The 21,749-nt window shown below is 52.6% G+C and overlaps 8 protein-coding genes across 8 annotated transcripts; 2 read left to right on the top strand and 6 right to left on the bottom strand.

The window, feature by feature from the left end:
- Positions 1-8: 8 nt before the first annotated feature.
- On the bottom strand, positions 9-992 carry GT037_008258 (glycoside hydrolase family 43 protein; the record flags this gene model as incomplete). Its single annotated transcript, XM_038933305.1, has 1 exon — positions 9-992. One exon carries the CDS (start codon positions 990-992, stop codon positions 9-11), a length of 984 nt encoding a protein of 327 aa, XP_038783970.1.
- An 82-nt stretch (positions 993-1,074) lies between these two features.
- Positions 1,075-1,317, top strand: GT037_008257 (uncharacterized protein; the record flags this gene model as incomplete). Its single annotated transcript, XM_038933304.1, has 1 exon — positions 1,075-1,317. The coding sequence occupies one exon, from the start codon at positions 1,075-1,077 to the stop codon at positions 1,315-1,317; it is 243 nt and encodes an 80-aa protein (XP_038783969.1).
- A 640-nt stretch (positions 1,318-1,957) lies between these two features.
- Positions 1,958-4,396, bottom strand: GT037_008256 (uncharacterized protein; the record flags this gene model as incomplete). The annotated part of the gene is made up of 1 exon (XM_038933303.1): positions 1,958-4,396. The coding sequence occupies one exon, from the start codon at positions 4,394-4,396 to the stop codon at positions 1,958-1,960; it is 2,439 nt and encodes an 812-aa protein (XP_038783968.1).
- A 928-nt stretch (positions 4,397-5,324) lies between these two features.
- On the bottom strand, positions 5,325-7,318 carry GT037_008255 (60s ribosomal protein l15; the record flags this gene model as incomplete). Its single annotated transcript, XM_038933302.1, has 7 exons — positions 5,325-5,692; positions 5,748-5,761; positions 5,815-5,957; positions 6,026-6,034; positions 6,091-6,168; positions 6,596-7,076; positions 7,146-7,318. The coding sequence occupies 7 exons, from the start codon at positions 7,316-7,318 to the stop codon at positions 5,325-5,327; spliced, it is 1,266 nt and encodes a 421-aa protein (XP_038783967.1).
- Positions 7,319-7,813: 495 nt separating this feature from the next.
- On the bottom strand, positions 7,814-10,617 carry GT037_008254 (uncharacterized protein; the record flags this gene model as incomplete). Its single annotated transcript, XM_038933301.1, has 3 exons — positions 7,814-8,376; positions 8,431-8,699; positions 8,750-10,617. 3 exons carry the CDS (start codon positions 10,615-10,617, stop codon positions 7,814-7,816), a joined length of 2,700 nt encoding a protein of 899 aa, XP_038783966.1.
- Positions 10,618-14,826: 4,209 nt separating this feature from the next.
- GT037_008253 (uncharacterized protein) lies at positions 14,827-15,036 on the bottom strand (the record flags this gene model as incomplete). The annotated part of the gene is made up of 1 exon (XM_038933300.1): positions 14,827-15,036. One exon carries the CDS (start codon positions 15,034-15,036, stop codon positions 14,827-14,829), a length of 210 nt encoding a protein of 69 aa, XP_038783965.1.
- A 3,048-nt stretch (positions 15,037-18,084) lies between these two features.
- On the top strand, positions 18,085-18,697 carry GT037_008252 (uncharacterized protein; the record flags this gene model as incomplete). Its single annotated transcript, XM_038933299.1, has 3 exons — positions 18,085-18,126; positions 18,176-18,439; positions 18,491-18,697. 3 exons carry the CDS (start codon positions 18,085-18,087, stop codon positions 18,695-18,697), a joined length of 513 nt encoding a protein of 170 aa, XP_038783964.1.
- Positions 18,698-19,776: 1,079 nt separating this feature from the next.
- On the bottom strand, positions 19,777-21,373 carry GT037_008251 (uncharacterized protein; the record flags this gene model as incomplete). The annotated part of the gene is made up of 4 exons (XM_038933298.1): positions 19,777-19,977; positions 20,032-20,565; positions 20,622-21,181; positions 21,274-21,373. 4 exons carry the CDS (start codon positions 21,371-21,373, stop codon positions 19,777-19,779), a joined length of 1,395 nt encoding a protein of 464 aa, XP_038783963.1.
- Positions 21,374-21,749: the final 376 nt, after the last annotated feature.

Raw genomic sequence — 21,749 nt, 5'->3', positions numbered from 1 at the left:
ACATGCTCCTACATGACCTTGGGCTGACTCTCCGCTAACTTGATCTTCCCCGCCTCATCATAAACAATCTCCCTGATCTTCACACATCGAAGATGGTTTACCCCCTTACTCAGACTCGAGTCATGGTAGAACAAATACCACTTGCCCTTGAACTCCGCGATACTATGATGCGTCGTCCATCCAATGACGGGCTCTAGGATCCTGCCTCCGTAGGTAAACGGGCCCAACGGACTATCACCCGTCGCATAACACAAGAAATGCGTGTCACCAGTAGAATACGAAAAGTAGTATTTCCCATTATACTTGTGCATCCACGCGGCCTCGAAGAACCGTCTGTCGTGGTCGGCAGCTTGAATGGGGTTTCCGGATTCATCCAGGATGACGACGTCCTGGACGTCGGTGGTGAAGGAAGTCATGTCGTCTGACAGCTTGGCTACTTTTGCGCAGAGGGCATTGCCAGATTGCGCTTCCATGGTTTCATAGTCCTCGCGGATGAATTTTCCAGTCTTCCAGCATTGCAATTGGCCGCCCCAGATGCCGCCAAAGTACAGGTACGCAGAGCCGTCTTCGTCAACGAAAGACGCGGGGTCGATGCTGAAGCTGCCTTTTATGGGCTCGGCTTCTGGCTTGAATGGTCCTTCGGGTTTGTCGCCAGTGGCCACACCAACGCGGAAGATGCCCTCCTTGTCGCGGGCCGGGAAGAAGAGGTAGTATTTCCCGTTCTTGCTGGCGGCATCAGGGGCCCAGAGTTGTTTTTGGACCCAGGGTATGTCATCTTGCTTGAGGGCTACGCCGTGGTCTGTAACTGGGCCACCTACTTCATCCATGCTGAAGACGTGGTAATCGTTCATGTCATATTGGTCGCCGTTGTCGTTATCTTGGATGTCTGTCTCGCGATCGTGCGAGGGGTAGACATACAGCTTGCCATTGAAGACGTGGGCTGATGGGTCGGCGGTGAAAACGTGTGTGACGATGGGTTCTTTGTCCGCCATGATGTGAAGTATTCAGTTGCTTGTATCTGGAACGACAACTGGAAAAGGCAGCAGTGTACTATGATTATATGTAGGCTTCCCCATGGGTTCTTATGTATGGAGGGGTATTCAGCCCCACGATGCACCAGGCTCTCTACATTTACCCGGCGGGACGGCTATCCTACAGCCAAGCACTTTGCAGTTGGATCCAAGAGGGTCATCCGACTTAGTATTGCTCAATGGCGGTACAGTCTTGTCCGCGAAGGATGAAGAGAATGATGAAAGTTCGGCGTGGTGTTTAGCCGTCAATTCTTCCGCTGGACAAGCGCGTTCATTTTGGTGCTAATCTGCCTCGGGTGTGCGGGCGTCATGCGCTGCAACCGCGGGAAGTTCGCGCAAGATGCAGCCCTAGAGATCCCGGGCTATGGCAAACTGTCGGGAGGGCGTGGCGTGCAACATGGTACGCAGATGATGACTGTATCCAAAGCTTTCATTCAGTAGTATACATATTACAAGCGTTATCTATATTCCAAGATCCCCAGAAGAATACTCCTGCGCAACCATGAAGACATTCAACGACTTCAAGTGGGTATTTTATGCTCGGCCCGAAAACGCCATCATTACTACACAAGGACATGATACTTCTTCTTTCTTGCCAGCAACGGCCTCGGCTTCTTCGCACTTCTCGCTGTCAACACCTCAATACTATCATCACCACCATCCAAATTGGGTGGTGGGCTGCTACAAGCGGAAGTCCTCAGCGCACTTGAGATCCTCATACCGAGAACAGAGCTAGACGTACGCCTCCGTGGAGATGCCGCATGCTCAGGAGTCATAAACCGCGTCTCTTTGATCGTAAACCCCGTCATCTCTTCGACCATGTTCTGAACGACGTCGCGGCGTCTGTCTTCTCGTTGACAGAAGCTCTTGCTAAATCGATGTCAGCACACCCGCAGACTGGATCCAAGCAATTAAAATGACAAAGCTCAAGTCTGCAGGGTCTGGTACAGCTTCATAGTCTTGTTCCGCACATCCTCACACTGTTGCAGCGCAATAATGTGGCGTTCCTGTGCAAGCTTCCATGTCTCCATGACACTCTCGTCTTCCTCCATCTTAGCCAGATAACTTGCGAATCCAAGTTTCTTCGTTGTCTCGCCACGGTTGTGGATGAAGTTATCGTCTAGGTCCTCCATCTCATTGCTTCGCGAGGCAAAGTGACCAGTAAGGATCTTGCAGTAGTTTCGGTATGCTTTGACGTAGGTGCGCATGCGGTCGAAATAGGAATTTGCAGAGTCCAAATCTACCTTGGCTGGTGGGGCAGGTGCATAAGGTATTTCGGGATACTTGAGGTTCTTTGCAGCGTTGGCCTTGACGGGATGTGAGTTGGAAGCCTGGGATGGGAATGGGATTGCGTCTACAAGGGAGCCCATGCCAGAGAGTCCGTTAGTTTGAGGCTGGACAACCGGATTTATCATGTCTGGACCGAGACTGTTCAGTCCTCCACCAGGCGGTTTCGCGGTAGAAGCGGAAGAAGGCGCGGTAGCAGAGCCATTTGGCATGGCACCTACACCCGATGTGTTCAGCTTCGGCGACGACGGCGCCGTGCGTGTGCCTTTCTTAGCTGGCTTTGCGTTTGATGGTGGTCCGGAATCAATGTCCATAGCATCTACGTCGCCGTTGACTGGCTCTTCAACAAAGGCTTGGTGCTTGGACCGTGATGCATCGGTCGGTTCCTGCGCCTTCGAAGCTCCATTCTGGTGCACAGATGCCTTTCGTGCAGCCTTCGGCCTTTTTGTAGCCTCTGACGGCCGACGGGGCGACGTCTCCTTCGCGTCGGTATATACCCAGTTCGGGTCTTTGAATGTCTCTTGCCAGTCTTGAGGACTGAACTTGGCAGTGTGCGGCGCCATCTTTGGCGGAGCGAAGTTGATGCCAGGCGGTGGCCCCGGAGGAGGTGGAGGTATCGGCTGCCCGAATGGCGAAACTGGAGGCGGCATTGGCCGTGTGCTGAACGGGTTTCGGTCCGTTGCATTTCGTTGTGATCTACCGCGGGTTGGAGAGGCTCGGCCTTTCCCGTTGGCACCTTTTTGCATGTTAGGAGCAAAGTAACTATCACTGCCTTCGAACTTGCCATGCCAGTCCGAAGGCGAGAACTTCATATTGATGCTTTCTTCACTCCTGCTTTTGAAGCTGTTGGGTATGTTCCCCGCCGCGCCGTTGCTCTGCCGTTTTGGGTCAGGGGTCGCGAAATTGCTCTCTGCCCAGGTTGGAGGAGGCGGTCTTGTATTCTGCGGCGGTGGAGGAGGAGGCGGGTCACGGTGTTTGCTCCTGCTGTTGATCATATCTGAATCCGAATCCGAATCTTCATCGCTAGAGTCCGGATATCCGTGGGCAAAAGGATTTGGCTTTGCGTTGGCTTTCTTGCCCTGTGTTCTGCGACCCGAGTCTGAGTATGCACCAGCGTCTGTCGAATGGCTTGCTCTATTCAAATGAGTTGGCGAGTTCCGCACACTAGAGGACCTTCCGATTCCTTCAAACATGGAAGTACGCTCGCCGGCTACATGGGAATAGTATGGTGTGCGAACGCGGTTTGCTTCGGAGAATGGGGCATCGTCGGTTTGGCTGTCTTTTGAGGGGGTTGTAGACGTGGGTGGTGTTGGAGCCAGACGGGCATAGTTCCTATACGCTGACCGTGCCTGGCCTTCATCGACGCCTGGTGTTGAGGGGTCAAATCCTGTTTTGGAGGAAGGGACTCTTGTACTCTGGCTGCGCCCAAAGGGAGTGCCGTTGGGATTGCTCTGCGGGTTGCTCTGCGAACTACTCTGAGCACTTGGGTTGTGTTGCCGAGGATCCTCGCCCCGCGGCTGCTTCATCTTCTGCCATGCTGTAAAGACATTGGCCCGAGCCTCGGCATCTCTTGCCTTTGCATCTGGTCGTTGCGCCGTTGGTGGCGGGCGGAAGTTCCTGTTGGTGAATCTGTCCGCACCATTGTTGTATGTGCTGTGGTGTTGTGGTTGCGGGCGCTGTGCTTGAGGCTGAGGCTGAGGCTGAGGCTGAGGCTGAGGTTTTGGAGGAGGAGCACGATAGTATGTTCCTTGAGGGGCGGTAGTAGAGTATGCGTTCCGTGGGGGTGGAGGTGGTCTCGTTCTCGTTTGGTTTGGTGTGTTACCAGGAGCAGAGGTATTGCGATGTTTCCTTCTGTCGGAGTCGTACTTTGCTCGCGAAGGTGCATCGCACAGTATCTCGTGGGCGGCCTGGATTTCTTGGAAGCGAATGACGAACTCAGCTTCGCGCCCAGGGTTTCGGTCTGGGTGGTACTGCAGCGCCAGCGTCCGGAAGGCCTTGCGGATCTCGTTTTCGCTGGCGTTGGCGGGGACCTTTAGGTCTGCATAGTAGTTTCGCGAGGCATCGGCTTTGATGACCATGGCGGCGGTGTTTGCGGCGGGACTGGAGAGGTGAGGCAAGCAAGTTTTTGCACAGTGCGCCCGCCCAACTCTTGTAGGCAGCTGTAGTCGTCAAACAGCCTGGTGGGTGTCGCCCTTTCACTGCCTTGCTTGGTCGCAGGGCAGTGCTGCTCAGATGATGATGCTCGGTCGCGCGCGTGGACGTCGGGACATTGTGTATCGAAAGTGGAACAACAGTACGATGACAGCAAAAGTCTGGATGCTCAGCTCGTCAGCCGCATGTCGTCAGTGTTGCGGAGAGGTGTGTGTACCCTTTGCGTCTATTGGAGCTTTGGCCGCTTGTTGCGCTGGCGTCCAGGTGCTGCATGTGTTATGGGTTGGGCTGTGTTTTGGCTCAAGAGGGGCCGCTTAGTTCTGATTACAGTCGGCCTTATCCCAGGCAACGCTTGCCACAGCCTGCTAGCAATACCCTGGCTGATCACCTTCTGGCCTCTCCAAGACTCTTTATATCGCACTTCTATTCTAGCATGCACGTTCAATGTCACAGTAGATATGGGCGCACACAGCTTGCTTTGGCATCACATCTGACGTCGATGGTGCAGCTGTCTTACCGGTACCGGTCAGCTACCCATGTGAAAGTCCATGTATCTTCTCTTGGCTACAACCAAGCAAGGCATACACTCGCCAGATTTGAGCTTAGTGCCGTGTCTCTTTACGGAACAGTCCTCTTCACATCCGGCATACAAACACCTCATCAATATACAGAGCTTATGTCTTGTCTTCGTAAAGATCATGAATCCATGGTATTGATTTTGAAAGTCCTGACAGCTTTTATGCCGCTCGGAAGCTATGCTATGTAGCCCAGGATACCCTATTCCATTCACGCCAGCCCATACGCTGAAAACAATCGACCAGACGTTGCACCAAGCACACCACATGCTCAATGCATTTAACGGTAGCGCCAGAGGGAGAGGGTGTTGTGCCTCTTCCAGGTCTTCCTCCTGCCGGCACTGGTGTTGTTGAACTTGTGTCCACGGCCGAGACCACGGCTCTTCTTGCCGGTGGCGGTGAGACCACGAGCCTCGCGGTGCTTGTGGACGGGCTTGACGATCCAGTTGATGCGAGGGTCGCGGCGGATAGCCTTGTGCTGGGGGTCGACGCAGATGACCTCGTAGTACTTGTAGGTGGAGTCCTGGTTGATCCAGTAGGAGTTGAGGACGCGGAGGTTGGCGCAGCGGCGGCCGATACGCTCCTCAGCGGTGGACTTGAGGGAGCGCTGGTACTTGAGCTGGTTGATACCCTGGTTGGTAGGCTTTCCTGTTCAGTTGTCAGTTTTTCCTTCCCCACATCAAATCGACTGCGTGCTGCGTACCGTAGGTGGCGCCCCTAGAAACCACATGTTAGCATTCTTCCCTTCTCTCAGATTGTGAAGCACCTACTTGGGAGCCTGCCTCTTGCGACCTCCACGGCGGACGCGGATGCGGTAGATAACGTAACCCTGCTTGGCCTTGTATCCGAGACGGCGGGCCTTGTCGGGACGCGAGGGGCGGCTTGCGCGGTGGATGACCTTAAGTTGGCGAAGCTATCGATGCACTCTCAGCAAAGTTCAACGAGTACATCAATTGAGACTGAGTCTCAGGATGTTCATACCTCCCAGCACTGTCGCAATGTTAGCAGAGTTCTGTGTCCCAGCACAATTGTGGTAGAATACGTACGCGAACGCGCATCAAGAAGCGCATCATGTCCGACTGCTTCTTCTTCTGAAGTTCTTCGACATACTTGAGGGCACCCATCTTGACTGTTGGTTAGTAGATTGTCGACGCTGTCGTGCTTGAGGTTGCGAAAAAGATTCGATATTGATTTCGGTTCTGTGGGCGGGTGGCCTGTGCTACACGCTAACTTGACGAGGCATCGCGCTAGACCGACATGAGTCGCTCACAGAATCGTATGGGCGACTCTCGGCAGAGCATGACACGGGCCTGAGAAGATGCGAACACGATAATTAAGATTGTGTACACATTATTTTTCAGCTATGAGCGAGAAGAAGAGGAGGGCGAGAACCATTGAGTCAGCGCCTGTATTTATCGTTGTACATGCTACGCCACTTGGGCCTAATGCGAATACCTGTGTCTGAGAGAAGTGCGCATTCGTCTTGCCTGTCCACATACTACCTCGAACACTACAGCACAGCGTCACCTATGCCTAGCATCCATCGCACACGGGCAACCCCTTCACCATCCTCTTAACACCCCTCTCCGCATACCTTAAACTCTTCCTCAACTCGTAGTTAAGCTCAACCTCCTCTCCATCCTCCATCTTCACGTCCCCATCTTCATCCGCCTCACCCATTACAACATCCTCTACATCAGCATCCAGCATCTTCTTCACATTTCTCAATGCAACGCGAGCTCCCCTCCTGAGCTGCCGGTCTGTATCCTCGACATCATGCTTCCATGTGTCTACCAGAGCTGCAGGCTGCTCGTTTCGTAGTTTCGTAATCATGTCGTCTAGCCTTCGGTATTCGTTCACGAGGCTTGAGGACGCCGTCAGAATGGTGGTGATAGAGGCGTAGATTGCGTTTCCGGCGATACGGGTGCCTTTGAAGTTTGCTGTCTCGCGATTCACGGTTTGATTTGGGGTTCGCAGGGCCTCGAGGATGATGGCTGCGAGTTCATCGCGGTGGCGTTGCTCTTGCTTGTTGCTACAGCAGCTGTTAGTAGTCGAACCAGATACATAGTAGCTCCTGTAAATATTCAAGGCTTTGTCTTACGCCTGGAGCTTCCGCTTTGCAATCAGTCCGTTAAGCTTCTTCTGGTCCTCCACTATCGTTGCGCGGAAGTGCTGCACATCTACGCCACAGTTCTTTGGCTTCTCGAGAACACGAATGAGTGCAAGCACCTGCTGGCTTTTGGGTGAAGGAGACGTGGCATGTTGTCGTGCCATGGTTGAGATGAGTGAGGTGGGGGGAAGGAGCTGTTGACGCCTGTAGGTCTTCACACCATTTCCAAGCTTCAGACGAAAACCAAGAATTAGCCCAGGAGGTTGTCAGGGAATGCGCAAACCACCAGACTATAAGTGTTCAGGTACAGCCTGGAGACCTTCACCAAACTTCCAGCCTTTGGAAAATTCGTGATAACTAGGCCACGAGGTCCTTAGGGCTTCTGCCAGCGGTAACATCACACCGATATCTAGGCCTGACAGATACGAACACATTCACCCATGAAAGAACACATTGGTGCCAAAGCATTCTGATTTCGCCATATGGCATATATCCGACTAAACTACACGCATCATGGGGAATTTTTTGGGTAAGTGAAAACAAGCAACCGTGGAATCATGAGATATGATGAAGAAGTGAAAAGAAAATAGCGCACAATGATCAACAAAACCGAAAGAAAATCCCGAAACCTCTCTCATATTAGAGTTCACCAAGATCTCCTAGTTACCAAATGACATGTTCTGCATGCCACTCAGTAGGGCAGGGTCAGTGCCAGTGGTAGGGCGACCTCCAGAAGTAGCAGTGTTGGCACTGTTGTAGGCGCCAGGGTTACCATTACCGTGTCCACCTGATGTGCCGTAGTAACCGCCAGGAGCACCTGAGGTGTATGAGGCGTTGCTATAGGCATTGGCGTAGCCCGCGCCAGAGGTATACGGAGAGGGCTGCTGAACACCGAAGGATTGACCGGTATTGGATGTGTAGTTTCGCGAAGCAGCGTATCCTGCAGTGGTCGTAGCAGTCCCATAGCCTCCCCCATAGGACGAAGCGTAGGTCGATGGTGGATAGTAGCCTCCGCCTCCATAGTTCATGGGACTGCCGCTCGCGGTAACGTTGGGATAGTAGCCCGGATACATTTGCTGGCGACCCATCTGCTGTCCATGAGCCCATGTCTGCTGCATGTTGTAGGACGGCTGGGTGGGGTATGCAGGGATCTGGTGAGAGAATGCATGGAAGCCATCATCGTAGTTGCCATAGTTGCCATGGTTGCGCGCTTGACCTTGACCTGATGAACATTTAGTGACACGATATTACAGCCAGGAGACGAAGGCGAACTTACCGTACTGCTGCGCAGTGTGATGCGTGTTGTTGCCAAAGCCTGGGCCAACAGAGGGAGGGGCGTTTTGATTGCTGTTCTTGATGATGGCACCAGGTCCGATGGCCGAAGGGGGTGGGATTTGAGCACCGCCAGCAGGGTTGATAACGGATGCGGGATTGACAGCCGACATCCAGATGCGCACCTTGTACTGCTTGAATAGGTCGGTGACGAGCTCGTTGAAGTTGACATACGACTCAGCGTAGTAGAAGTAAGTCAACTTGTGGTAATCACTGGATCTATTAGTATGATGTTGATAAGAACGTGGAAGTGATTGACTTACGCCTGATACTCAGCGTCGAGGATCTCCATAGGCAGCTTGTGATCGGCAGCCTTCTGAGCTCCAAGGCGCTTGGCTTTGGCCTCTCCACCCTCCTTCTCGCGAAGCGCAGAGATCTCGTGAGCCTGGGCAAGGCGCTTGATCATCTTAGGCTTGAACGGCTCAGGCTCACCCGAAGCAGTCACTGGAGTACGGCTCATGGGGTTGGGAAAGCCATTAGCACGCGCAAGCGCGCCCAACATACCAGAGTCGTTCTGAGTGCCGGCCAGGGAGTACTGCGAGAACATGACGAGCCAGCGGAAGTGCTCCTCATTCGCCTCGGCCTTGAGCTTCTTAGCCTCCTCCATGGTCAAGTCGGCATGGGTGATCTGACCCAGATCACATCCGCGATCGCCCTCGGTAATGACAAGGTCTCCACGGCGGATCTCGAGACCGGTATTATCGTAAAGGTAATAGATGTCGGCACGCGAGCACTTGAAGGTGACAATGAACAAGCGGCGGGTAGGATTACCAATTCTCGGAGGAACGGCGTAGGGGTTGGCAGACATGGCGGGGTTAGGGACGACCGGGTCTGGGTGAGCTGCTGAGATGGCAGAGGAGTTGATGGCGCGCGATGCAGGGCCGTAGCCGGTGAAGTAGGCAGACGCGTCAAAGGGCTCGTCGTCCTTGTTTGGCGGGGTCTGGCGAGGCGACACGTACTCTTCTTCCTCTTCCTGGGTGTTGCTCAAGGTCGAGAGAGGCATGGCGGAATTGTAGCTGCCATAGTGAGCGAATGAGTGGCGACGACCGAGGGGATCCATCTCAGCAGGTGAGATGTTGCCTGTGGTCCACTGCGGCTTCTGAGGGCTGTCGACAATCTCGACTTCGTGATCGCGGGTCAGAACACCGACGTGCTCACTGAAGCGGCGAGTAAGGCCCGGGGCAGGACGGTTGATCGGAGGCTCAGCGTCGTCAAGCTCTTCGATGGCATACTCCCCAGCGATGTTGTATGAGGTGTTGCGCAGACCGGCAGTAGTCTGGCGGCGTTGCTGTTGCATCTGCTTGACAGGAGAGCCAGTAGAGGTAGCTCGGCTGCGAGCGCGTGCGTTCTCCATCGCGGCTTGTTTGAGTAAGGCTTGCTTCTGTTCACGTTCCCAGTAACCGGCAGGCAGACGGACTCCGTGCTCTGAGCCGTTGGACGACTCGATCTCGTCGGCTTCGTCTTCACGCAGCTGTGAGAGGCCGACAGCAGACTCACCAAGAAGGCTCGGTTTGGACGGGCGATGACGAAGATTGGCACTGGTGTTAGGATTGCGCGAGAAACGGCTGACAGGACTGTGCTCGATGTCACCTTGTCCTATGCTATAGGATTGAGATCGGACGGCCTTGCGGAAGGGGTTTGGTGCTTGCTGGTTTAGAAGAAAACCAATACCGTTGCCGTCGTCGCCTTCAATAGTTGTGGGGGAGGGAATGGGCTTGTTGTCGGTGGGGGGAAAAGCAGAGGTGGGGGAAGGAGCAATCTCGTTCTTCGAACGGCTGTTGACTAAGCCGCTGAAGCTCGGGGTATTCCAGGGGAATGATGAAGTGCTGGGCCGTGACTGCTGGGGAAGCTCGAGGGACGGCGTGGTTGGCTGCGAGCCGGCAAACGACACAGAAGGGAGCGAGAACTTCCGATTTGGCTGTATATCCTGCAGCCAACCAGAGGAAGGACGACGAACTGCAAGGGGGTATGTACCAGGTGCATGTCGAACGGGCACTGCCACGTGCTCTCGGTCATCGTCGCTGGACGCCAAGACATCGCTATCAGGGGTTGGACGACGCAGTTGCAACTTCGACTTGTCGAGAGCCGAGCCGCCAACAGACAGACCGCCCTTATATGTGTTGGAACTCATGATGGATGGTCTTTCTCAGATACATTAGCAACGTCCTTGAAGACATCGGAACAATTGGCAGACGAACCTTGAAGTCTAGAAAAAATGGAGATGGTCGATGAATAGGGGAGTGTCTTGATGCACACTACCTGTACACTGGAGATCTATGTGATGCACAGCGTAGATGCTTCTTCTTGTGACTAAGTGTGCGAGAAAATGTAACGTCTAGGCTGGCAGTGTGTCTATAAATCTCCTTCACCTGTGAAGCAGAACGTGCCATGTGTTAGCGATGACATCTTTAGAAGAGGCGGTAAGGGGCGGGGTATCAAGGGTGAGGTAGAGGTAAAGGCAAACGGTAAAGATAGGCGATAAAGTTGGTGAATGAGCGGGGTATCGCAATGGCATATACCCACTATGCAAACATGATGTTCGCCAGGCATGCACGGGAAGAAGCACATGATAGGACGGAGATACATACCTTGACGGTAGATATTGGAGATGTGAAGCGGATCAAATACCAGGCGTGTATACTGCCGTTGGTCTACTCACAGCTGCCTCTCAAGGCAGTTTGGCGTGGCACCTTCTGAGGGACGATAGTTGAAGCGAAGGCTGGCAGTTGCGCTTTATGACGCTTCAAACGCGCTCCCTGATGTCGAATGACGTTCAGAGGCGAGCAGAAGTAGATGAAGAGCGGAATGAGGTTTGTAGGGAGAGATGATGGCAAAGATGGTGGGTGGAGGAAACAGGAAATGGTGCCGGAGGCGGGGTTTTATCAGTCAGAACTGAGAGCGGACGGTCAGCTGGTTCTATTGCCGCCTTGAAACACTGGAGGAAAGAACTGTCGGTGATGCTGAAGGCAGGAGCGCCGTGCACAGATGGCTTTAGAGATTACTGTCCGCCATCGTCGTCTTAGCAGGGAACACTAGGAACAGGGGAAATATGGGTAGACAGATGACAGAAAGAAGAAACCAGAAAGCTTCATTTGCTCCCAGTAGTACTCTTTGTAGAGACACAGGAATGAACACATGCTGCTGTCCGACTGCTGAAGCTCAGGAGGACTCATCTGCTGCCTCCGCCATGTACACACCACCTGGACAACCATCAAGAATTCGACGCAGGCAGCTCTGCCCCACGAGATACTATGCAGAAACTCTTGTGAGGCAGATGCAGCGCTCATACATATTCAGAATGGTGTGCATTGCTGTGCGTGATGTCGCTGGCGTTGGCCTACTTCCCCACAACCTCAACTCCGCCAACGCCGGAACACATCTCGACATTCTCCACAACATCACCCACCCACCAGCAGTGCATTCACAAAGACAGCAGACGACGGGGGCAGCTGCAGTAAGGACAAGAAGGAAAGTGACTCTGCTTACCTAGTTAACAGGACTTTGTCTAGAAGAATTACGCGACGCGGAGCTCGATGCTCAAAGCAGATCTATCGGGAGAAGAACGGTATACCCTACTCGACATCGTCAGTCTCATGGCATTGCACGCAGGTACACTACATTGCAGAGCCTGATGTAGGCCGCAAACCTGATGCGGCGGCCAACGAGGGCGACGACAGCATTCGGGTGGCGCGAGACGCTGAGAGAAGGACCACTTACCTGGTACGTTCTATCCCACAACGACTCTATTCAAATAAACGGATTCGGAAGATAACTAGCACAGACTGTAAGCATCAAGCACTGCGACACCACGTCCGCGCAGGCACGCCCGTCGCAGATCGGCAAAGACATACCTCAAAATGTCGCAAACCAAGCGCCAAACTCTTGAACCAGTCTATCCCTAGTCTTTCTTCTCGAAGATATCGAACACGAACACGATCCGCTATGGCATCAGTCGTCGCATGTAATCACACAAGCCTAGGATCGGCAAGAAGGCACCGGGTCCTTGGAGTGTGGGGAAGCGCCACGCTGCTAAACCCAAGGCTGTCCCGCAGATCAAGGACAAACTGTTAGGAGGATGGACGTGCGACTGCTAAAGCGAGCACATGTCGCCCTCTAACCCGGACGGCAGAGGATGAGAATATAATGAGGAGGGCACCTTCTGCAGAGGCCAGACTGACAGTAGGAGGGTTTCGCCTTGGCGATCGTTCGAAACGTTGGGAAGCAGACGCGGCAGACACTCTGTGTTCCGCGCGCCTTGTCAGATCAGGAGACGACTCCACCAGGCCAAGCGCGGCGAGCTTACGGCGATCTCAAGGAGTTCGAGAGGTGGCTGACAGGAAAATGGGACAAAGGCGGCGAAGCAAGATGCGCATTACAGAAAGGCAGACGTAAGTCTGGAGACACGCAGACATGCAACGCCTTTGAGGCTTCTGCAGCTCATGGCTGGCCAAGGGTCAGGGGCTTCTGAAAGGTCGTTGCGCAGGAAATGCGGAGACGGCCAGACCAACTATGGCTAGCCGTATATGCTTCAGGCGAACTCCTGCAAATTGCTGCGCTGTTGGGGGGTAGCGAACCTCGCCGGATAGGGCCCGGCTGCTCGAACCATCTGCCTAGGTCAAACCTCTTGTAACCATCCTTTTCTCGACACAGCTTCATCGACTTTCATCAGGACTCATCCTGCTCTGCTAGCCCAATCGCTGATCGACGATGCGTTGGGCTGCATGTTCAGGGTTTCGTCGACGAACCCCTCATTTTCGCTGTCTGGACTCGGTTGGGCCCGTCGGAAGACATCCATTCCCATCTTTTCCAGTGCTTCATGCTTGCTGCACGCCATTCTGTTTCGCTTCAAGCGCCATCAATCACACTGCATCCCCGTCAGGCTATGGCGCCCCCGGGAAAGACTTAAGCAGCACTACTGGCGCCCTCAGCCCTAGAGTGTAACAAGTCACGCGCTCTCGACGACTACCATGACCTGGATACTAAGCTCTTTAGCTGCTTGACGCACCCGCGGCATGCCCCGCCCAACGCGATGATCTTGTGGGCACTTCTGGGCATCTCCTATTCGACGCCGCGCTTGGTATTCGTATAGCAAACGATGGCTACACAACGAGCGTTCCTGGAGCTAGCTGCGAACGACGTCGCAAAGACTCTTGAGTGGTTCGCGAGACGTTTCCCATCTGCAGATGACAGGGTATTACAGTGTGTCTGGCTGGTGCTGGGCACACGAGGCACGGCATGCTGTTGGACAGACTCCTCTTTCGGCTTCCCATATTAGTTGCGAAGCATCCTGCCAACCCCGCATCTTGCGCACAGCATTGGCGTTATTCAGAACAGCCAAGCTCGGCGGGTACCTCCAGTCAACGATGCGCCCGCATGGCTGACTATCGCCTGATGCTCTTCTCTGGACGGTTCCCTCTTCTTCGTTGGAAACTCAAATACTTGTTGATTCTGATGTGTCATAGTAAGGCGGCGTTTCAGAACATCATTGTAGCTTGAGGCACGTCCACAGCATGCCTTTGCGGAACAGCATAGCCGTCAAATGGATTTCCGGAAACCCTGTCGCAGCCGGAGTTAGTAAACCTCTCCTGGATATATTAAGTCCTCGGTCCGATATGCAGAGCATCCGATTGTCGTTCAACGGCCGAACCAGCACCTCACGCCGACAATCCACATCCCGATCAAGGCAGCATGTACCCCGGCTTTAGACTTCCATGTGGTTGTGTAAACATGCCCGATGCTTACCTGTCAAAGACGTCTCAGACAACGATGCGCAGGGTACATGCAGGTATACCAAACTCCGCGTTATTGCCGCCGTTTCAGCCTGTCACATGAGACTACCTCGATCTCGAGAACGGTGTTCGTAGTTGCACACCGTTGTGGCTCGAGGTCTCGCAGGGATATCGTTCGCAGTTACGCGCGGGGTACCATCCGGCGTCTTTGACGAATCCCGACGTCCTTATGTCTGACAACCACTCGCGGAGGTGACTATAGTATCCGCTTTGCCGCTACTTCCGGTATCATGAGATTTTCCCATCTTCCAGTCTTCGCGCTTGAACCTGAACGGAGTCACAGCTGAAGCTTTGGTTAAGCTTTGGATTATGGGGTCTGGTGACGACTCTCTGCCAGGATTGTCGAAGTGGTAGTCGTACCCAGCCAAGGTAGCGAAGATGAAGATGTCTCCCAGACAGCCTGCTATATTCGTTGTGGAGTCTCGATGGTTTTGGCCATGCTCTGCGTTGTCTGGTCAGCCTTCCATATTCATAAGCAACGCTTCTTGCGTGATCTCCTTCGCTTTGTTATGGTGTTCCGCTGTGTAGCAGAAAATGTATCACGGCCGCGACTACGGGAGGGCTTCCGGAGGAAGTCCGCAATATCGCCGACCTGGTAGCCCATCGTAATGTGAAGGGTTGTATTGGATGCAAGGTCGCTGCCCTATTGGTATTCGAGTCGTGCTCGCGTAGATGGCAAGCTGAGTGTCTGTTGTCTTCTGCTTCCCATCTCGATCGTATGGCGGAGAGGGAAGGGGGATCTTCGACGGGAACGTTGACATGCTTGCGCTCTTTGTACAGCCCTTGCTTGTGCGAGAGTCCTCTAGGCCGCTGAATGTTCGCTGGCTTGGGGTTGCAAGTCTTATGGGCGCATGTTCAGGGCGTGATCGATCGAGGTCAGAAAGAGCTTGTTGGGGCCGAGAGGTAGAAACTTCGGGAGCGGGAGTCACATATACTCAAGGAAGAGGATTACAGCCTTCTGATAACTTTGTCGTGGTTGCATTGGGGGTTGTGAGGCCCGTGTGGGTGGGGTGTTTCGAGACCATGGGTTGAAGCTCGAGGCAACATCTCGGGCATTGTGGCCCTTGCCCGAGGAAGGACCAAGACCAACATCACAACAACATCACGACATCACACAGGACTTAAGCGAAGGCATTCTAGGGGTTACAAAGCTCTTTCATGACCTCAACTTTACCTTCTATGCAGGGGCAGAGGGGTAAGCTAAAGCGCCGTCTGTTTGATAGAGCTCCCTCTTCAGCATCCAAGGAAGCAAAGCTGGACAACATTGTGGTCACCCAGAAGGTGTGGTAATTAGCATCGCTATTCACGGAAGCAAACAGGCTGCTGTGAAGGTAATCTAAGAGCTCAATGCTTATTAGATGCTCTCTGAAGCTGCCTCCTTCCTTCTGGAATCTCTTCCTGGCTATCCATTTGCTCTGCCTCTTCTGAATTAGCCTTGTTCCGCCACCTTGACCCCCCTTCGGCTGTCCCCACAACGATTCTTGGCCCAAAGTCACGGCTAGCCCTTCTTTCTTCACGACACTACCACAGCCGCCTTCAGCGAAAGAAGGTCTCGGAGCTGGAGAACCACCACTTCCTCTGTAACGCCTCCTACTTCGGTATCCTCTTCTTCTCTTGGCCGCCTTGAGTCTCCCTACAACCTCCGCTGCCACGCCAGCCTCCCGAGTAACGATGTCCGGACCCTCCCACACCTTTACGACGGTAACAGTCACGGCGCGCCAACAAAGAAGCTTTTCAGTTGCCTCGATGATCTTCCGAGGCCTCTATGAGTATATCCTACCCCTTGTTTGGAGATTGAAATCGGTATGAGCGGCTGCGGACAATGCCAGGGATCGCTGAAATTCGCGTGACATTCACGAAAGGTAAATGTATATCGAAAGACACCCCGACTGCACACGCTCCGTGATGGAGACGACAGTGAACCGTGGCATCTACCATTATACCATATAATTAGCACTCGTTCAACAGAGGTTGATTCGACTGCACCAACGGAGGAGCCGCAAGCTTGCATGTATTTCGGATACCACTGACAATCGGCTCGAGCGTAAGCGCAAGGTAAGCAACACGCCAAGTCCATTGCGACGGACTGTTTCCACAATGAAATGAGGAGTGTAGTCACAATCTGGCAAGATCGTCTCTAGCCAGGCGTATCGTGCTTATATGTGCTATTGATCAAGTGTAGTATTCACCCGCTCGATATACTCCCCACCCAACGCAGCTGGACCAAGTTTCCGCCCTACTGCCTCCCACGTACTATACTCGAGCTTCGACAAGAAAGCGGTACAAATGTAATGCACGCACACAGTCATGTCAGTATTACAGATACTCGAAGACTTGACTTACTCGAGCGCTCGCTGGCAGCTACATTATATCACGCCACGTTTCTTCGCTTCACAATCTTCGCGCCTCTTCCATAAATCATATAAGTCTAGCATATAGCTACGCCTGCACCGACACCAAACCACCTTTTCAAAATCTCTCATTGGTATGAGGAGGTGTTGACGCGCCGCGCCGCTGTCGAAGGAATGTCGAAGATCAATCAGTTCATGGTACCCTCCTGCTTCCGAAGCAGAGATGGGTAACTGAACGACCAGCCGTCAAAAGTCGCCTAGACTGAGACTATTGTCTTTGCAATACAGATACCGGTTGGACATCAATACGTAGAGTAATCAATTATTTGTGCTTCGATTTGTCGTCTCTTAAGTTGAACGTTGACGCAGACGTGCTCAACATTGAACAGCATTCATTCTACCAACCATGAGCAAGGGCGTTTGGTCGCTGCCTTTGTGAAACGTCACGAATGTGTAAATATGCGATCAGGGTCTGATACCAACGGTGCTGTCGAAAGACCGAGTTACTCAGATAACACGTCCACCTCGTTTCAGGAAATCAGGGACCAATCGTCGGAGATCCTTGCCAAAGATTTACAGCCTACGGAATGACATGCTTGTCGCGATTAATGATTCACTACAAAATAGCTCACGATGCTCGTGCGAGGACGATTTGCAAACGTGGTCCATCCGCATCACAGCCAGTTCCGAGTTCGCACGGTGCGCAGCGATGACGATCACGTCGTCGATCCGGGGAGGTCGCACATGCAGATCCAAACCTCAGCAAGATCAACTTCAGACCTCACACTCATGTCGTCAATGTAAACTTTGGTGCTGTCAATGGTCTGGACACAACTGCACATGTCATAGCACTCGCTCTTACGTAGAAGACTGCAGTAGCCTCCTCGGAGAAAAGTTTAGGGTGACGGTGCGGTCATGCGAGCGAAGCGCCTAGGCTCGTCAGCGTGGTTGATAGCGCTGACGGGTTATCCCTGCGCAGGCTTGCATCATCATTGTTGTTGCGCAGCAACGAAGTACACAGCCGCGTAACGATATATAATCATGTACTGTGTATATAATATCCAAAACTCACAGAAACACTATCTGCCTTACAACCAGGACAACATCCAACAATACATATTCCATCATAAAGTCAATTTGTGATCGGCGCTAATAGCAAGGTAAGTACCGATAGTTCCGGCGTGGAAGGGACGATTGGACCCTCATACGTCACTACCAGTTGCCCAGGGTCCTATGACGCTGCGACAGGACGACCCGCTTCCTCCCGCCCACTGCTATAATTCTCCAGCCCCAGCCCAACCTCCAAGCAGCAGATCATTCATCCACGATTTCTCGCTTCAGCCACCCGACTCATTCATCTCCACAAAGACCCTGACGCTTTGCTAGAAACGACAAACTGCAGTTTGTTCGCCGCAACACAACACCCAACACCCACATCTTCATATATCCATCAACAATATGGTGTCAAGAGCAGTTTCCATGGGCCTTCGTGCCTGGCAGGTATGTCTATAGCATTCCCATCTAGAAAACTCCTACTGACATTCAGTAGTTAATCTGCGCCATCCTCGTCACCGCGTTCATGGGTAACAACATTGCGCGTGCTTGGTCGGGTGTGCACTCCATCATCAACTATTCGCTCTTTGTCGGTGTCTGGTGGTTGTTCACTTTGCTGTACTTCCTACCTACATCCTTCATCGAGAAGTTCAGCATCCCCATCGTCGACATCGCGATGGATGCGCTCAGTGTGCTCTTCGGCTTCTGCGCTGCTGTTGCTCTTCCCGCATACATTGGCGCACACAGCTGCTCGAACAGCGTAAGTCTTTTTTAGCCAACGATCCAAGGAATTCATACTAACCACACACAGGCATACACCCACTCCAACAGCGTCCTCAACAGCTCCGCAAACACCGAGCAGAACTGCCGTCAGGCCCAGGCCACTACTGCTTTCCTCTGGTTCGGATGGGCTGCATTCGTTGCTACCCTGGCCCTCAACATCATGAACGGACGCGGCAGCGGTGCCAACCTTCGCGGTGGCATCCGCCGTGGCGGTCCCGCCATGAGCCAGGTCTAGGATGCCTGCAAATCTTACTCTGACGGCTCTTGGAACACACGATCAGATGTCAGTGATGTCTGAGATTGCGAGTGTCAAGATCGAGCGTCACGACTTGGAATGTGTATGATATGAAGACGGAAATACATCGTGCTTGATGCCGATGCTGGATAGGATGGAATGACTAGGCAACGGATTTCAGGATACCAGGAAACGTCTACGACGACATGCGGCGTTTATCTTGATCTTTAGCGATTGTAATAATACTATAGCTAATACGATTTGAATTACGATACCCAAAACATGCGCATTGTCTTGCACCTCGTAGTTGGGAAAATGTTTCGCTAAGGGTTACGTCACACCCCACCAATTCGGCACGCGTCAGCCACGCCCAGCCACAAAGCTTCAGCCATGTTTCAATGTTCAGGATGCTCTTCCCTGTGTAACGACGCGCAGCCTATCAGCCGTAACATCCGCATTACGTCGTGCCTGGAGCCACAAAACAACCCGTTACCCGGCATTGCGATCGTCTTCCAAGCAACCAATAACGCATTCCTGGCTGAATGTCTCCCACAATGTCCTTGCCCCCGGGGATGCGCTCAGGACGCGCCATAAGGTGTCTAGACCCTCAACGCTTTTCTTTCTTTTCCCCTCATAACAGGCTTTGGCGCTTGTGGATCTGACAACATGTCCCTTCTGCGCCGTTCGTCGCTCCCATCTGGTCCAGTGGAAGCGTGCCGTTCGGTCCTTTGCGAACAGCTAGCGGAGTGACTGTTGGAGAGCTTGTCTGACAGAGAGTTCTGGTGCGCTGGGTATCGTGCTCACTGATGTCTACATCGCCTGCCTCGCTTTTCAAAAATACCCAGCCTGCAATAACACCTACTATGAAGCCGCAAACTTTAGCTACATAGGGTTCCTTAGTAAGATTAGACCGTATTGGTTGTGCTGGGCTTCAGCCTCAAATTCTCATATCATCGTCTAGGATGAGCGTACAATCCTCGGGAGCACAGCCACCTCTAACTTCTCCATCTCACACTCTCGATGCTCTTAACAAATCTTCTCAAAACGCATCACATGCGAATTTGTCTCGAGGCAACTCATCACCAGCCACCTATCTTTGGCAGCGTTGGCGGAGCGGATAACGGCGCTGAGATCCTAGGTGTGTCTCTTGGGAGATGTATTGCAACAGGCAAGAGAACTAAGACGACGTATGTGACGATGATTAATACAAGTATTTTAACTGGAGTAGGCAGACGATGCTTCATGTACTGTGGCTCTGCATTTCTGGAGGTTGATGGCGGCTGGAACATTGCGTCAGCATCGGTTTCTACTGTAAGGTTTGGAATTGAGCATACCGCAAAGATCCACTGTCTTGTTGGTCTCCGAACTTTTGAACTTGTCCAGTCTTGAGCCTCGAGGTCGTTAAGCCGTCGATCTGTCTCAAGAATCTGCTGTTCGATCTGCTTCTCCCGATGTGAATCGAGAATCCGAACTTCCGATACTTCGCTTCTGCATTCGAATTGTTGCTTAGTAAAGGACGATTTACGACAGCAATCGGAGAATACCCGATCTTGAGCGTTCTCTATCAAGTTGTCATAAAAGCTGGTTTGCGAAGCGACTTCGTCCGCCACGGGTCGCATTTCTGGTAGTTTTGAGAGCAAACTCCTGAAAACAAGACACATTTGGTTCTTGGCGAGAGAAAGATCTTCAGGCAATGGCAGCCACTCGTTCAGCTTGTCCAGGTTCTCGTGGTACACAAAACGTGTAGATGGAGACTCAGGCCTTAGGCGCTGCAGCGTCCCGTCTCGGTCAAAGATTACGGTTTCGAGGAGCACGCACCCAAGTGAAAACATGTCCGAAGCTCGACCGCTGCGTTCGCGGTCTACTACCTGCAAGGACAGAAGAGATCAGAAGAAGACGATCTATGCCTGGTTGCCTGACTTACTTCTGGAGCTTTGTAGCGTAGTGTTCCTGAACCACCATGTGAACCACTTTCGCAGACATCAGAGAAGTCCCGAGCTAGCCCGAAGTCGCTAAGCCAGAGACGCCCCCGTGACAGGAGAATGTTTGAGGGTTTAATATCCTTATGGCGAATGCTTTGACTGTGAAGATATGCCACAGCTGAAATGAGACATCCAATCTGCGAGTAGATAGGCCACGCTTTGTGTTTTCGATATAACTTTGAGGAGGAGTATCCGAGCTGCCGAAGCCGCAGTTCCTGGTCGTCAGCCGCGTTATCTTGCAAGTATGCTTCAGCATCCTCGAAGAAAGTACCGAGGTCGCAAACCGCTACTGGGTACAACAATAGCCCAACGAATCTCTTATGGGTATATGAGCCTATGAGTCGGACTAAATGGCGATGGCTCAACTTCTTTAGGACCTCGATCTCGAGCCTGATACTCTCCTTTGAGCTTTTATAGCGTGATGAGCTTTTCATAGCTACTTTGAGTCCTTGAACGGTCGTTTCATGAACAATTGCGTCGGCACCTTGTCCAAGGAAGTCTCCTGTGTTCAAGTTCGTCAACATCAATCGCGGAAAATGACATGCATGAGAGGGATGACTAAGATTGCATTGATGAAGAAGGGACTCGACTTACCAGTTTGTAACCCGATAGACTCGTCCACACCGAAATCGACATGGCACCCTCTGCCAGTCCCAGACCAGTCGTTCAGGACATTGTCAATCGATAAATCCATCACCACCTCGGGATACAACAGTCTTTGAGAGATTCAGATGGATGACGGGGAAGTTGAAGTTAGGTTGAGGAATGGACGAAAAGTGAGGCGAGCTGAGTGTGAGGCTGTGCAAGCTGCAGCAATTGATGCACACGCGCACCAATCAGGAAGATGACGCATGCAATGGTGAGCACATGCCTGTTGGTCGTGTTCCGCGTTCGCTCCATGCAAAACAGACGATAGTTGGTCTTTCTTTATATTATTAGAAATGGTGGGTTAGTTTTACAATGCAGTTTCCGACCAATGCAGCACCCAGCACTTGTACAATCTTGAAGTCTGTAATTCTGAAAACTATAGTATATCCCAAATGAATATACATCCTGATAAAGTATGTTGA

This window comes from Alternaria burnsii, assembly GCF_013036055.1.
Source record: "Alternaria burnsii strain CBS107.38 chromosome Unknown 753, whole genome shotgun sequence".
Classification (NCBI taxonomy): domain Eukaryota; kingdom Fungi; phylum Ascomycota; class Dothideomycetes; order Pleosporales; family Pleosporaceae; genus Alternaria; species Alternaria burnsii.
Note: the sequence above shows the minus strand (reverse complement) of the source record. Positions and strands in the feature narration are given on the sequence as shown.